The 14512-nt window shown below is 51.5% G+C and overlaps 5 protein-coding genes across 7 annotated transcripts; 3 read left to right on the plus strand and 2 right to left on the minus strand.

Annotated features, from left to right (window-relative positions):
- Positions 1–206: 206 nt before the first annotated feature.
- LOC108034888 (unc-112-related protein) lies at positions 207–2967 on the minus strand. The gene has a single exon (XM_017110098.3). It carries the CDS (start codon positions 2661–2663, stop codon positions 516–518), a length of 2148 nt encoding a protein of 715 aa, XP_016965587.1. The 5' UTR covers positions 2664–2967; the 3' UTR covers positions 207–515.
- Positions 2968–3345: 378 nt separating this feature from the next.
- On the plus strand, positions 3346–4188 carry LOC108034890 (putative odorant-binding protein A10). Its single transcript, XM_017110100.3, has 2 exons — positions 3346–3840; positions 3894–4188. The coding sequence occupies exons 1-2, from the start codon at positions 3540–3542 to the stop codon at positions 4088–4090; spliced, it is 498 nt and encodes a 165-aa protein (XP_016965589.3). The 5' UTR covers positions 3346–3539; the 3' UTR covers positions 4091–4188.
- Positions 4189–4639: 451 nt separating this feature from the next.
- Positions 4640–7146, plus strand: LOC108034889 (myosin heavy chain, embryonic smooth muscle isoform). Its single transcript, XM_017110099.3, has 5 exons — positions 4640–4893; positions 4968–5468; positions 5550–5775; positions 5827–6606; positions 6666–7146. Exons 1-5 carry the CDS (start codon positions 4820–4822, stop codon positions 6933–6935), a joined length of 1851 nt encoding a protein of 616 aa, XP_016965588.1. The 5' UTR covers positions 4640–4819; the 3' UTR covers positions 6936–7146.
- A 32-nt stretch (positions 7147–7178) lies between these two features.
- LOC108035454 (ribosome biogenesis protein BMS1 homolog) lies at positions 7179–10859 on the minus strand. Its single transcript, XM_017111092.2, has 2 exons — positions 9007–10859; positions 7179–8935 (listed from the first exon to the last, which is right to left on the minus strand). The coding sequence occupies exons 1-2, from the start codon at positions 10790–10792 to the stop codon at positions 7242–7244; spliced, it is 3480 nt and encodes a 1159-aa protein (XP_016966581.1). The 5' UTR covers positions 10793–10859; the 3' UTR covers positions 7179–7241.
- Positions 10860–11118: 259 nt separating this feature from the next.
- On the plus strand, positions 11119–14469 carry LOC108035508 (coiled-coil domain-containing protein 6). 3 transcript variants are annotated; one of them, XM_017111167.3, is made up of 6 exons: positions 11119–11238; positions 11354–11564; positions 12012–12153; positions 12219–12309; positions 12431–13342; positions 13403–14469. In XM_017111167.3, the coding sequence occupies exons 3-6, from the start codon at positions 12038–12040 to the stop codon at positions 13880–13882; spliced, it is 1599 nt and encodes a 532-aa protein (XP_016966656.1). In that variant the 5' UTR covers positions 11119–11238; positions 11354–11564; positions 12012–12037; the 3' UTR covers positions 13883–14469. The 3 variants fall into 3 exon arrangements, with proteins under 3 accessions (XP_016966656.1, XP_016966657.1, XP_016966658.1); XM_017111168.3 differs by lacking the exon at positions 11119–11238 and having other exon boundaries at positions 11252–11574; XM_017111169.3 differs by lacking the exon at positions 11119–11238 and having other exon boundaries at positions 11252–11574; positions 12036–12153.
- Positions 14470–14512: the final 43 nt, after the last annotated feature.

The raw sequence follows: 14512 nt of genomic DNA on the forward strand, positions 1-14512 counted from the left end.
AATCGGAAAGGCGCTTAGTTTAATAAATAAATTATTCAGAAATCGTGGTTTTCAAATTTTTTCCAATTCTGCTAAGTTATAAAGCAACATAACATTTCTGTTTGACATTTTTCGGTTCCTAAAATAAGAACAAGGCTTTACTTTTAATCTCAAAAGCTTTAATATGAGTTTTCTCACAAAACTCCTAAATTTATTGAAACAATTCATTGTAATATGGTAGGGCTTTATTTATTTATTGTACACTTAAAAGTTAGTCATACAAAAACATTGCTAAGGCCACGGTTAAGTCTGTTTTAGAGTTGGTAGGCAAAAGGGCCATTGGCAAGCGATTTTCGTGGTTAAAAATCATCAACAAGATTAGTTAACAACGAATTAAAAGGTAATATGAACGTAAATACACGTATTGCATTGAAGTTGTGAGTCCATCAGTTGGTTAAGAATAAAAACATTTGCTTATCCTTACAAAATTCGAACAATTGAAACTGTCTGCCACTGAATACGGGCTACAACGAATCCTAGGACCAACCGCCTGTGAGCTTGTGGAAGAGCTCCTCGTTGAGGGTCTGGTTGTTGTCCTTCGACCGCATCGACATGAATATGTAGCCGCCGATGAACTCGTGCACCACCTTGCAGTCGGCAGAGTGGCAGGAGAAGACGACGTTCTCGTCCTCGAACTGGATCATCATGCACTTGATGTTCCAGTTGACATTCCAGGCCTTCATGGTATTGTAACGCCAGGTCTTGATGTGATCTCCCGAACTCAGATCCATGCGCATGATGCGGTTGTGGGCCACGCCCAGCAACTCCTCCTTCCTATGCCCGTCGAACTTGATGATGAACAAGGTGACTCCGAAGTCTGGCAGTGATCGCCAGGCCTGGATGTACTTCAGCTTCGAGTCCAGGGGATTCAAGTCCCTAACGTTGGCGTGAGCTTCGAGGATCCGCTGCACTGCCTTGTTCGATAGTTTACGAACTATCTTGGGTGACAGGTAGTCAACTGCGTCCACGGAGCGGGGATCAATGTTGACATGTACGCCGTGTACGGGTCTCTGCATCTGCAGCAGCGAGAGTATGCCATCCACCTCACTCTCGTACGAGCTGTCCGCCAGGGATCTTCCCTTGGCCGCCAGTCGGCAGGCGGCCATCCATTTTGCGTACTGCTGCTCGTTTTCGCAGCGCACCCACACCTCGCTGTTGGTCCCATGTCCACCGTTCGAAGGCACCTCCAGCCTAATGGCGTACTTGCCCTGCGCGAGATTGACATCCGGGGTGACCTCGCAGCCCTTCAAATTGATGCTAATAACAGGCGCAACGCGTCGCGACTCCTCTGCGTTCTTGAAGAGGTGCAAGTGCAGATCCCGGTAGGTGAAGTAGTATCGCTTGTAGCCGCGCAGCGTAAACCTCTGCGGCTTCAGATACCGCAGATAGTCGGACAGCTCGGGTATGCGTGTGATGTTCCTCGAATCTCCGCCAAAATCCGGTCCCTCCAGAGTAATCTGCAGCTCCTTGAGCGCCGAATCGATCTCGTCGTCGTTGTCATTCTCCTGGCTCGATGTCTCAATTCCAGAGTCCACCGCTCCACCTTGGGGCGCGGGATCCACATGATGGTTGACCTGGAATTGCAAGGCAGCGAACATAAGGCTCTCTTCCTCGGTGCAGTCCAGCTCTTCGTTTAAGACGCTCCACTTGGCCTGCTCGTACAGCTGATTGATGCGCACCTGGTCGCATCTGGGATTCAAGTCAAAAAAGGTGAAGTACTTGAAACGAAGGCACAGTGTGTCGTACTCCCGAATGCCCTGCTCCATGATGGACAGCGACGAGTCCAGCCAACCCACATTCAGGCGGGCCTTCTCCACCAACGACTTGGGACGTAGCTGGAGGGCCCGCACATCGGAGCAGGGAGTGGGCGGTGAGCTGGCCAGATTCTCCTGGAAGTCGCCAAGACTTGAGGAGCTTGAATCGTAGGTGGCATAGCCCAGTTGACTCTGCTTCCAGGTGCCGGGCGAAGGTGAGGCCGTGGCCAAGGGCGAGCGTGCTCGGTGATTGTGCGGCGACAGAGGGGCGCAGAAGAAGGATCCCGGCGCCGATGGCTTGTCCAGACTGCCAGTGCTCCCGCCATCTCCATGAAACGAAGTGCTGATGGGCACAAATGAGTTGGTGTCTGCAGCAGGCTGCAGGTAAGTGGTGCCATCCGGTTCGGCGATGGGCACCCTCTTCTGGTGCGGCACCTGGGCGAAGTTGCGCTTCAGGTGCTCCGCCTCGAGAGGTTTGCACAGGGACAGCTCCTCTGGATAGCGGATGTCCAGCTGCTTGCACAGATTAACCACCGCCGAGAAGGTCTTCACGGAGTAGTCCACGCGGCAGTCGAGATACCTTAGGTCCGGCAGCTGCACTCGCAGTATCTTGTGCATGGGCGTGAAGTGCAGCAGGCTGTCCGCCTGGACACCGCACTGATCCAGCGTGAGTCTCGTCCTGCTGAGCCACACGTTCCTGGCGGGCCACCAAAGGGCGTGATCCGACCAGTCCTTGGGATTCTCCGGATCCACCAGCTGCAGCATGATGCCCCCAATGTGCTGGTCACCGCGCACGCGCATCGTCTTCTCCAGCGCCAGGTCCGTGATGAAAATCCGCAGATTCCACGAGTTCTCGCCGACGTGGATCATGGTGATGTATGGTGATGTCACCTGTCCCACTTTCCGAGGTGCTTCTGGGGCGTTTCTAGGTCGTCCTTGGTGGGGCGCCCACTAAAACCGAGAGTTTGCCACCGATCGCCGCACAGATGGTCGCCTTATTGGCATTTCCCGCACAGTGACGCAATCCTCGGGTCGCAAATAACTTGCGGTCGCGTTGCCTAGGGCGCAATGATTCCGGATCCGGGCAATTGCATCGATTCGTTTCGCTTGCGTAAATGGAGCAATTAAAGAAAATTCAGTCCGTTGAAAAAGAAAGCGCCGAACCGACGAAGAGGTGGAGAGATATCGATATCAATCATCATCGATGGGCTTAAAACATCGGCAGCATCGATGTGTTCCAAGGACAATCGATATATTTTTTAAATATTTATAATTCAATAATTTAAGTTTCTCTTAGTTTAATTTGTTGTTTAATCAAAAATTGACATTAAAAATACATTTTATGTAGAATTACTAATAAAAATTTAAAAAAATACATATTTGTTTTTAAAAAAATTTTGCTTTATATTTTCTTTTTAATATATACAATTATTGAACTTATTATTTTACAATTTTGCTTAACAAATTTAATGGAAATCTAATTTCAAGTTTAATTCATGTTTGTATTCATACATGCAAAATATGTGTATTACATTTAAATTGAACTCAAAAATTGTTTGACCCAGAACGCGTGTTTAAAAAATTTCCGTAGAAAAAATTCCGTAACCGCCTTTGTTTGTTGCTGGATGGGCTTAGGGCAATCAAATTGAATTCACTTAATTTGAGTTCAATTGGTAAGCGGTCAAATTGGACGGAGGCACGCACGGTGATCCCAACAGGTAACCCCTATAAAAGAAGGGGTTGCTGATGCGACTGGCAGCATACGATCGTTGCGAAATGGGAGCTTCCGGTTTCCGTCTGGCATTGTGGCACTGCTCCTTGGTGGTTGCACTGCTGTGCATCACCAGCTTCCGAGTGAATGGACTACCTCATCCACCGGCCACCTCAGCAGCACCCATGATGGAGAGGATGGTGGAAAGGGCCTACGACGACAAGTTCGACAATGTGGACCTGGACGAAATCCTCAGCCAGGAGCGCCTGTTGATCAACTACATCAAGTGCCTGGAGGGCACGGGTCCTTGCACTCCCGACGCCAAGATGCTGAAGGGTAAGTCCCCTTTTTGTTCCAACACAGCTAGTTACACCCTCCATCCCGTCCAGAAATCCTGCCCGATGCAATCCAAACCGAGTGCACCAAGTGCACGGAGAAGCAGCGCTATGGTGCTGAAAAGGTGACCCGCCACCTCATCGACAACCGACCCACTGACTGGGAGCGCCTGGAGAAGATCTACGATCCCGAGGGGCTGTACCGCATGAAGTACGAGGAGATGAAGGCCAAGGCCAATGAGGAGCCTTAACTTAACTCCTATGTGGGTGTTCACCTTAGTGTTTATTTAGCTGAACTATAGTTTATATATATATTTGGTATGCCAAATAAAATGCAGAGAAGCTTCAACCGTTGGCCTTTTTAAAGCTTTGGTTATTTAAAAAAAATTAACAAATTATGGGGTGCTGAGAAAGTACATATTATTATATATATTTGTATACGAAAAAAAAGAATAGTAATAAATTCAAAGGCCTTTTAAAAATAACTATTTTAAGTTCAATTCTTAAATGAATTTTTAATACTGATTAAATCATACAATTTAATTTAGTTTAATCCGCTGAACATTAAAAATATATGAGTTTACTTAAATAGGAATAATTAATTACCTCACGAGGATTAAACAGCATTAGTTCATCGATGGTTCGAAAGACCCTTGCTGAGAAAGGGATCCAAGTCCTAGGTCGCAACTCCCCATCGATAGGCTGGCAATCGGGGGCGCCATGGCAACCAGTTGCTGGGTCCCCCGATTCCGGAATTATCCCCAACAACGCAGCAGTCGGCGGAGCAAACAATAAACAAACATCAAACATCAGGCGTAACCACAGCAGCAGGCACTTGCTTTTCAGTTACATTTCGACATCGCCTCGCACCGGCTCTTCACCTTTCCGACTACACTGAACTTCCGAATCGGCCTCTGAAAAATTCGTAGCTTTTCCGAGACAAGCCAGTGATATCCTCCGGAGCAGCGGCAGGATCTTAGATGGTATCGCCGCGCAAGCCGGCATCGTCCTACGGCCCAAGAGCAACGCGCTTGGAAGCGAACAATCTGATGGCGTGGGTAGAGTCCACAGTTCCGGGTGCATCCCCATTAAAAACCATCTCTTTCTCCCCTTAAATCCCCTTTTCAGAGCGTCGGCAAAGAGCTGCGAGAGCCTGTTCTCGGCCAGCTCCCGGGAATCAGCCAGTTTGATCTACCAGAGAAGCAAGCCGCCGGCCCAGCAACGCGGCGGCATGAAGGGCTCCTCCAGCACCAGCCACCCAACGATGTCCTCCCAGAACCACAGCGAGATCCATCAGCGCGTCATGTCCGCGCGGAATCTGCGCGCCAAGACCTTCCAGAACCAACTGGCCGATGCCCAGGCGGAGATCGCCAATCTGGCGCACGAGAACCGCATGCTGCGCACCCTCCACAAGCGCCAGTCCTCGGCGTTGAACAAGTACGAGTCCAACAACGCCGAGCTGCCGCAGTTGCTCCACTCCCATGCCGAGGAGCTGCGCGTGTGGCAGACCAAGTACCGCAACCTGCAGGCCGCCAACAAGGAGCTCGAGCTGAAGCTCAAACAGAAGGAGGCCATCATCCTGTCGCTGAGCGACCAGAACAAGCACTACAGCCAGCTCAACAAGGATAAGTGAGTGATGAGATGGAAAGATGATACCTTTAAATTGAATTGATTTCAATGATAATTCCCCAATATCGCCCTTTCATTCAGGAACCTCGACGAGCGTCAGAAGCTCCAGGAGAAACTGAAATCTCTGGAGCAGCGTCTGGAGGACAAGGACAACGACATGAAGCTGATGGCCCGCAAGGTGCAGCTGGAGTCGAAGAACTTCCGCCAGCAGCTGCTCAACGAGCAGAAGAAGGGCAAGGAGGTGATGCTCAAGCTGGAGAAGGCCAGGCTGGAGATCAGTGGCTACCGCAAGCTGGAGGAGTACACGGTGAGTGCAACTTTGCCTATACCAGACCATGTTTAATTCCCTCTCACCTAGCTGGGCACCGATAAGGTGAATCCCCTTTCCGCTGGACGACGCACAAAGCTGAGCGGCGTCTGCGAGGAGCCGGACAAGATCGACAAGCTGGAGAAGTCGCTGGATGCACTGGACAAGGCCATCGAGAAGAACAACCAGACCGACTTCAACGCCCTGACGGACGTCATGGAGTCGGAATCGTTCTTTGACTTCGAAAGGGACAGTGCTGAGGACAAGAGTGGGCCGAGCACTCCGCCTGGCCAGCCGGAGCGACAGACGGCAGGAGGACGTGGCGGCAAGCTCGTCCTGCCGCCGGCCACCAACCACGCCAAGATGGGACAGAACGCGAGTCGTTCCACTCTCAGCCAAGTGCTGTCGTCCCAGGGAAGGATCCCAGTGTCCTCTGGAAAAGCAGCAAGATCCCGAGTTGGCGTTGCACCTCCCAAGGCGGAAAGTGTCCAGGCCAGCAAACGTCGTGAACCAGAAGTCCTGTCCAGAATGGCATCCGCTGAGGTCAAGAGTAAGCAGCAGTCGCTGAAGTCCCTGGAGTACGAGTACGAGGATGACTACGGGCAGGCGGGCGAGGATGATGAGGATGACGCCTACGCCATGATGGGCAAGGTGTGTGAGGAGGGCGAGGAACCGGAGGACAACAGCGAAGAGAATGCCAACGAGGCCAGTCTCGTGAAGTATGCCGCCTATCTGGACGCCAAGAGCAGCGAGGGCGATCTTCTGGAGGAGTCGCTGGAGGAGGATGGCGAGGGAACGGATGGCCAGCAAACGCAGCGCAGCGATGATGAGGTATTCATCACTATCATGTAGTAATCCTTTCTAGTTTTAATTCCCACTATGGTTCGCAGTCCCAGGATAACAGTGTTCGAGCTCCGCGCCTCAAGGAAAACATGTCCAGCCTGCGCAAGCAGATTTCGGATGACTACAAGGAGCGCGAGAGCTTCCTGAAGACATTCTGCCGCCAGGCTAGCAACAGCAACATGCGCGACGATCCGGCGCCCAAGAAGAGGAACAGCATCGCCAGTGGAGCGGCGGCCAGTAGCCACATGACCGGCAGTCGCAAGCACGCCCTCCTGGCCGCCCTGAAGACGATCGACGACAACAAGAGCCAGGACTAGAGTACACCACGTTAGTTCCACCCATGTCCAGTTCAAGTTAGTCCCTAAGCGGTGTTGAGTTATATATATATTTTTCAAGCTGAGACCGGTGCGACCGGCCCAGTTGGAGCAGCTGCATCAGTGGCTGGCTAAGGGGTATCCAACGCAACGACTGCTGCAGTTGCTCCAGCGCCGGCAGCCCGGACGTTGAGTAAATTTTAATATAAATATATCCTAGTGTGGTATTTAATTGTTGGGAATACGTTTTAAAAGGTTCATAGAAACATTTTATTAATTACCTATTTTTTAAACAGCAACATAACTAGCTTAGGCCGACTGCTTTCCCCGCATCTTGCTGATGGCCCGCGATACCTTCTTGCGCAGCTCCTTCTGCCGCCGCTCCTTGGAGGCCATCTTCTCGCGCTTCTTCTCGCGGTAGTTCTTGATCCGCTTCTTCGTCTCCAGGCGTTCGCGATGCCGCTTGTCCTTGTAGTTCGTCTCGATCATCTTCATCATCTTGGCCACCTTCTGTTCGTACGGCGAGTTGACGACGGCCACGCGTTCCAACGCCTCCTTGGGGTTCTCTGGTCCCAGCTTGGGCTTGTCCTTGTACGGCAGGGCCCTTTGGAGTGCCTTGGGGATGGTCAGTGGCCGGAAGATCTTCTCCTTGCGCACAATCGCCGTGTACAGGCTGTCCGGCTGGGCAGCGTTCTGCACTGCCCGCTCCCGCTTGAGCTGGCCCAGAGTCTTCATGCCCTGCCACTGGCTCTTCTGCTCCAGCGGCAGCAGGAGTGAGGTCACAGGAGCATAGAATCGAGGCACCTCTACGCGGAACCAGGTGCGGCAGAAGACTATGTCGCTCAGTAGGATCTTGTCCTCGAATGTCGCTCGATAGGAACCTTCGGGCGTGTGGTGAGCCTTCTTGATCTGCCCTCGGATTCCAGAGACCGTTTTGATCTTGGCTCCCTCGAATTTCGCCACTTCCAGCGAGGAGGTAAACATGTCCTTCACATAGGCCGTCTTCTTGTAGATCTTAAAGGGATGACCCACCAGCTTGAGTTTCTTCATGATCTGCGAGGATTTGTCCAGCTCGGTGACGCAGCCAGTGGCCGCTATCCGGAAGCCCAGCCGTCGCATCTCCTCCTGATCCTGCCGCACAGTCTGCAATGCTAGGAAACCAGTATTCTGAGGCGTAATTGGACCCCAGAAGGTCATGCTGCAGGTGACGTGGTTGGGTGTGTACTTGAGGTAGCGCTGCCGGAAGTTGTCCTCCACCTTGGCATAGATGGCCACCGTTTGGAAACGCCGCCAACCCATGGAGATGATCAACGGATCTCCAGTTTTGAGGATTTTCTTGTACCAGCGGTGCTTCTTCACCTTGCAGTTGACATAGCCAACGTTCTCCTCGGTCAGGTTTAGGGCGCCGACCAGCACGGGATAGCTGGGATCGAAATTCTCCACAAACTCGGCGGGCAGCTGTTTGAATCCCAAACGCACGTAAAGGCCCGGTCGATAGCCCTCGATCTGGATGCGGAATTCGTTGTCCAGGTGGGCGAACTCGCTTTTGTTCAGTTCGCTCTGTCGCTGAGCCTCCGCCTTGAGGTCCTCATAGAAGGAGTGGTCACCGGTGATGCGGCCAGTATCCTCCTCTCCCTTTCCCTCGCCACTGTTGTCGTACTCCGCATCGAACTTGGCTTTTAACTTCAGTTTCTTGGCCATAAGCTCGGCCTTGGTAAGGTTCTCTTCCTCAACGCGCGTCAATTTGCGCTTGGCTGCAGCGGATTCAGCGGATTTCGAATCCTCTCCCTCTGATTCTCCACCATCTGCCGCCTTGGGTTTTCCGCTATGCTGTTCGCCCGTCTCCAGATCCTCAAAGTCTCCGTACACCTCGCTTTCGGCGTCACTCATGTCGTCCATCTTCAGCAGATTCTCTGCATCCTCGCTGGCCTTCCACTTCCCGGTCACAAAGCAGTTTTTGATCAGCTCCTTATTGTCCTCGGCCAGCCAGTCTCGAGTGGCATCTGTTCAAAATGCGGGATAGGGTCATCAATTCCTTTGTTCCTAAAGTTAACTACTCAGCTAATATACTTACCACCCTGGTACTCAAAGAAACACCGCTCGTCCTTGTCCCGGATGTCCTTTTCAGATTGCTGCTGGCTCTGCTTCTTGGCCGCCACTCGGAACAGACCACCTAGCTCCTCCTCGGAATCTTCATTAGCATCTTCCTCTGCCTCCTGCCGGCTACGTTCACTCTGATTATAGACACCGTAGACGAGACGCATAAGGTTCTTGGACTCCGAATGACGTTGGAGGAAGGCATCACGTGCCTTCTGCGCCAGGTTCGTCTTCCAGCTCATATTGCTGGCCAGAACGCGGGCCTCCTCATCGTCAGAATCAGATCCGTTAGCAGGTTTTACGTTTCCCAGGCTTTGATACTCCTCGTCGCCAGAAGATGCATCCTCTTCCTCAGCATCCTCCTCCTCACTGTTCTCGCCACGCCAATCGTCCGCACCAAACTCATCCTGTTCCTCCTCACTGTCAGCATCATCCAGACCAGAATCATCACCCTCTGCATCTTCATCTTCGCTGCTTTCCTCATCCTCTGCCTCTTCGTTGTCTTCATCGTTGCGGAAGTCCTTGGACTTGATGGGCTTGGCATCCGAGAAGAGACGGAACTCCTGCTGTTCCATCTGCTCATCCATGGTGGCTTTCTTGTCAATCAGCTTGCTGACCAGTTCCGCCTGCTCAGCGGCCTCGGCGGTCTGCTCCTGGTCCTTGTGCGAGTGCGAGCCCTGCAGCTCGATGTACACCGCATCCTTGTCGTAGACGATGCCACCCACTCCGGACATGGGAGCGTAAAGCAAGCGCTCCTTCTCCAGCAGACTGCGCTTCTTTTCTGTCCCAGGCAGAGGACACGGATCGGGTATGGTGCTCAGCTCATCGATGCGAGCGTCACCCAGTCCAGCGATATGAACCATGTGCTCCTGCTTGAGAGGGACTCCGCGGACATAGCCATAGAGAACCACCTCGCGATCGCATTTGGGATCTCGACGCACGCGATCCGTGTTGGTGACATCCTCTACACGATCCACTAGCAGATAACTATGAGCACCGCGCCACTGCAGCGGTCGGAACTTCATGACCGAAATGAAGCGCCCCAGGTTCTTGACCTCGTTCCGCAGATACTCGCCATGAAGCAGACCCGACAGGTAGAAGAGCTTGGCGCCATCGTAGACCTCCGTCCAGAAGCGGTGCTTCAGCTCCTTCTTGCGCTTCCTCAGCTGCTTGGGATTCTTGATCATATCCAAATGGGTGAGCACACCCATGATCTTGGGCATGCCGTGCACCTGGCAGATGTTCAGGAACTCGAAGATTTCCATCTCGAAGCCATAGCTCGCGTCGCAGAGCAGCAGGACCAGATCGGCGCACTTGGCCACATCGATCATGGAGTTGACATCGTTGTTGCACTCCAGCAGGGTGATGCGGCGCTTCTTGGAGGTCACAATGGTGATGGGACCCTTGATCTCGGTGACATTCGTGCGGGTGAAGCTCTTGATCAGGTTCTTGATTAGCGTCGTCTTGCCCACTTTGGGTGGGCCCACAACGGCAATTAGCACCGGTGGCGGTACGTCCGGGGTTTGGTCCACAACCGGAATGTGCTGCTTTTTGGCCGTGAGGTCCTCCTTGCGCCGGAAGTTCCTCTCCGCCCGCTGCGCCGAGTTGATGGCGAACGCCTTGGGATTCCGCTGCCTGGCGGTCAGCTCGGGATCCTTTTGGTTGGAGTCCTTCTTGGCCTTGAGCTTCTTCTTGTCCGCACTCACGCCGGACTGGCGGGCGCGGTGCTGCTTCTGCTTGTCCTGGCCAGCATCCTCGGACATGGTTGAAGCGATTTATTAACTCGAATTATCAAAATATTCGCTGTTTACGCGCTGCACGTGGAGGTCGGTGAAATACTAACGTTAAAATACCAGATATCGTGTTCAGAAAAATACTAAAAACATGATTTAAAAAAAAATAAAATGTGTAAAAATTGTATTTTAACTTAAAAAATAAATAACCATTAACTTTCAACATATCTTTGCCGTTACAGAAAATATTTAATTAAGCTTTTATTATATGGTTCATTAAACTTATATTTTTTAAAACCCTTTTCCTGGGTTTGCTCCGTTTTCTGAGTTACGTACGACACAAGTGTCTGAATATTTTATTTTTTTGAGGCTTTTTATTTATTTTTTACAACATTTTGAATACCATAATTATTTTTTAGCGCGACTCCCATCTCTTTTGCCATTGTACAAAGTGTCATCACCAGCGGCATTTCGAGGTGAGCGCTTTTTCGGTATTTCTCGCCACATACGGTCACACTTTCGCACTGTGGATTTTTCGCAATTTGATATTAATTTTATTCGATCGGCACGGGCAAAATGTTTTGCACACAGATCGGCAGGCCCTAAGCCCTTCAAGTCGCACCCGAACTCAGTTCCGTTTGCACCTGCAACCGTTCACCTGCGCAGGTGGGCAGCGAGGAAAGTGAGGCAACCCAAACCGAGCCCTGGTGAAGCAGAGGCGGCGAAGGAGCGTTGACGAAGGGGGAGGAGCAGAGGCGGCGGAAGGCAAAAGTCTTTTGAGGCGAACCAACACAAAAGCCAGGTAACTAAAGGTAAAATCCGGGAGAATCCGAGGCTTTCAGCCGGTGAGAAAGGGGGTTTCTTTGTGGAGGGATGTGGCAGAGGGTCGCAGGACTGTGGGTGGTGGTGCCCCCTTTGCAAACTCTTCGGCCGCCGACCTTGCCCTTCTATCGATTTCCGAAAAATTGCATCAAGCCAGATGCACAGAAAATCACAGCTGAAGGTTAAACTTTTCTATCGGATCAGGGCCAAAACCAAACACCACCACCGACCGATTTCTATATTCTTTGTTCTTCACGGGGCGCAGAAAAAGTCAAGAATAAAGAACAGCCAGCCCCCCGTATATACACTTATATACATATATGCAAGTACATACATGTGTATTTACATAGCTAAAAAGCGACGGGCATACATTGTCTCTTGTAATATATGCTAAAAAATAAATTTATAACAGCACCCCATGGCACAGGGCCATTTACCTTTAATTTCGCAGGCATGGAGAGTCCTTGTGAATCGGAGAGTTCGCTGGACGGCGGCACCATGCTGCCACCCAGTCCAGTTTCCCGGGAGCAGCTCCAGAAGAGGATCGAATCGCTGACTCAGCAGAACAAGTAAGTCAATCCCTTCGCCTAGACAGTGCCATTTTCCCAGAAATCATACGATCCTACGCTTCTAGGGTGCTGAAAGCCGAGCTGGACACCTTCAAGACGAAGTGCAAGGTGGTGCAGGAGGAGAATCGATGCCTCAAACAGGCCTCTGTCATCATTGTTAGTATACCCTTACCTATACCTGATATCCATAGAAAGCCCATCATATTTCATAACTCCTTTATAAAGATGATACTACTGAAATATTTCTGAAATTGTATTGTTTTTCCTCAACCCCCAGCAAGCCAAAGCCGAGCAGGAGGAGGAGTACATCTCCAACACGCTATTGAAGAAGATCCAGGCCTTAAAAAAGGAGAAGGAGACCCTGGCGCATCACTATGAGCGCGAGGAGGAGTGCCTGACCAACGATCTGTCCCGGAAGCTCGACCAGCTGCGTCAGGAGAAGTGCAAGCTGGAGCAGACTCTTGAGCAGGAGCAGGAATGTCTGGTCAACAAGCTGATGCGCAAGATTGAGAAGCTGCAGGCGGAAACGGACAACAAGCAGACGAACCTCGAGCAGCTGCGCCGCGAAATGGTCGAGTTGGAGAACACCCTCGAGCAGGAGCAGGAGGCTCTCGTAAACAAGCTGTGGAAGCGCATGGACAAGCTGGAAACCGAGAAGCGTTCGCTGCAGATCAAATTGGATCAGCCCGTCTCCGATCCGACCACGCCGCGAGACATCACAAACAATGCTCATGCCAACGGCGGCGACACGGCCACCAGTTTGAGTGCTCACATTCAGATACTGCGCTCCGAAGTGCTTCGCTATCGCTCCGACCTGGCCGCCGCCCAGAAGGAGGCCACCATCAAGACGCAGCAGTATGCGCAGGAGGAGAAGTCCATACGGGAGGAGAACGCCCGTTTGCAGCGCAAACTGAAGCAGGAGGTGGAGCGCCGTGAGGCCCTGTGCCGGCACCTCTCCGAGTCGGAATCCTCGCTGGAGATGGACGAGGAGAGATTCTATAACGAGAACCTGATGGCGGGTGGTTCCTTTGCTGTGGCAACGGCAGCAGCAGCGGCGGCAGCCTCGGCAGTCAGTGCCCAGCGCCAACGAACCATCAGCAGTCCCGTCTCCCACAGTCCCTCGAGCAGCCGGCCCCTCAGTCCCGGCACGGCGGTCCAAAACCGCTGCTACGCTTGCGGCCAGCTAGTGGTGAGTCCCCCAAATAATCTATTCACTTCAAAGTTTACAATATTTGATTTCCTTTTCCAGAATCGTCGCGCCAGCGAGCGCTTCATCAAGCCAGCACTGCCAACGCCCATGCTGGGCCTGAACACTTCCGCACCCAACGTGCTGACCTCCACGAACCCGCTGCTCGGCATTCTGGGCACCGGCAGCTCCTCCTCGTCGGCGTCCGTGTCAGGTGGGAATGCCGCTGGCGGCTTTCTCTCGAATCTAGGCGGCGAACGCCTGAGCCTGGGTTCGATGCCCTCGGCAGGCGGCAGTGCCACCTTTTTGGCTGGCGGTGGGGGCGGAGGATTGCTGGCCCAGCTGACCGGCAACTCCAGTGCTTCGTCGTCGTCGTCCAACCTGATGAACATCAGCCTGAACAACTCGTCCAGCGGCAACCTGGTGAACAGCAGCAGCAACTCCTCACTGTCGGCATTCACGCCAACCAATCCGCCCAGCTCGGCGGCCACGGCCTTCATCCAGCCGGCCAGTCCCATGGACACGTCCACCTGCAAGGATTAGGCGGATGCAGTTGCTCTCCCACAAGGATGCAGAAAACAAAAATCATGACTTATTTTCACTTTCACACACTACACGAAAACACACACTCTATTCATAAACACGCACGCATGCAAGCAACCAGTTTAACGACCCTAAAACATAAGAAAACACACAGAAACAAAAGATGAGAAAGTAACTATCGTAAGCTTCTCCAAGGCGCGACTCAAAGTCGCTTCATTTATATATGGTTAATATGTATATGTATGTTCTATTTGATCAAAATCTCTTAAAAACCTTTCAATATCGGAATTCCTAGGCGAACGAATATTTAACGCTAATGTTTAAGACTTGAATGTTTTCTACTTTCGCTCGGTTCCAGTTAAAGTTAAGTGAAACACAGCCAGATAATGAGGATATGGAGGATTCGGAGGATGTAGAGCAGGAGAATGGACAGCGCAGGCTAACCAGATCGTATGAATTTATAAAAAGCGGTGAATTCTATTCATGTCGAAACCATTTTCCCACAATTCCTTCGCATGTGGGCCTAAAATTTTGAAGTATGTTTATGTAAGCCAACAAAAATAAAGTTCAACAATTTAAAATTAAAATTCATAAATAGGTTTTATTTGTAACATTTAATTTGCAAGCCTT

Source organism: Drosophila biarmipes, chromosome 3L (assembly GCF_025231255.1).
Source record: "Drosophila biarmipes strain raj3 chromosome 3L, RU_DBia_V1.1, whole genome shotgun sequence".
Classification (NCBI taxonomy): Eukaryota; Metazoa; Arthropoda; class Insecta; order Diptera; family Drosophilidae; genus Drosophila; species Drosophila biarmipes.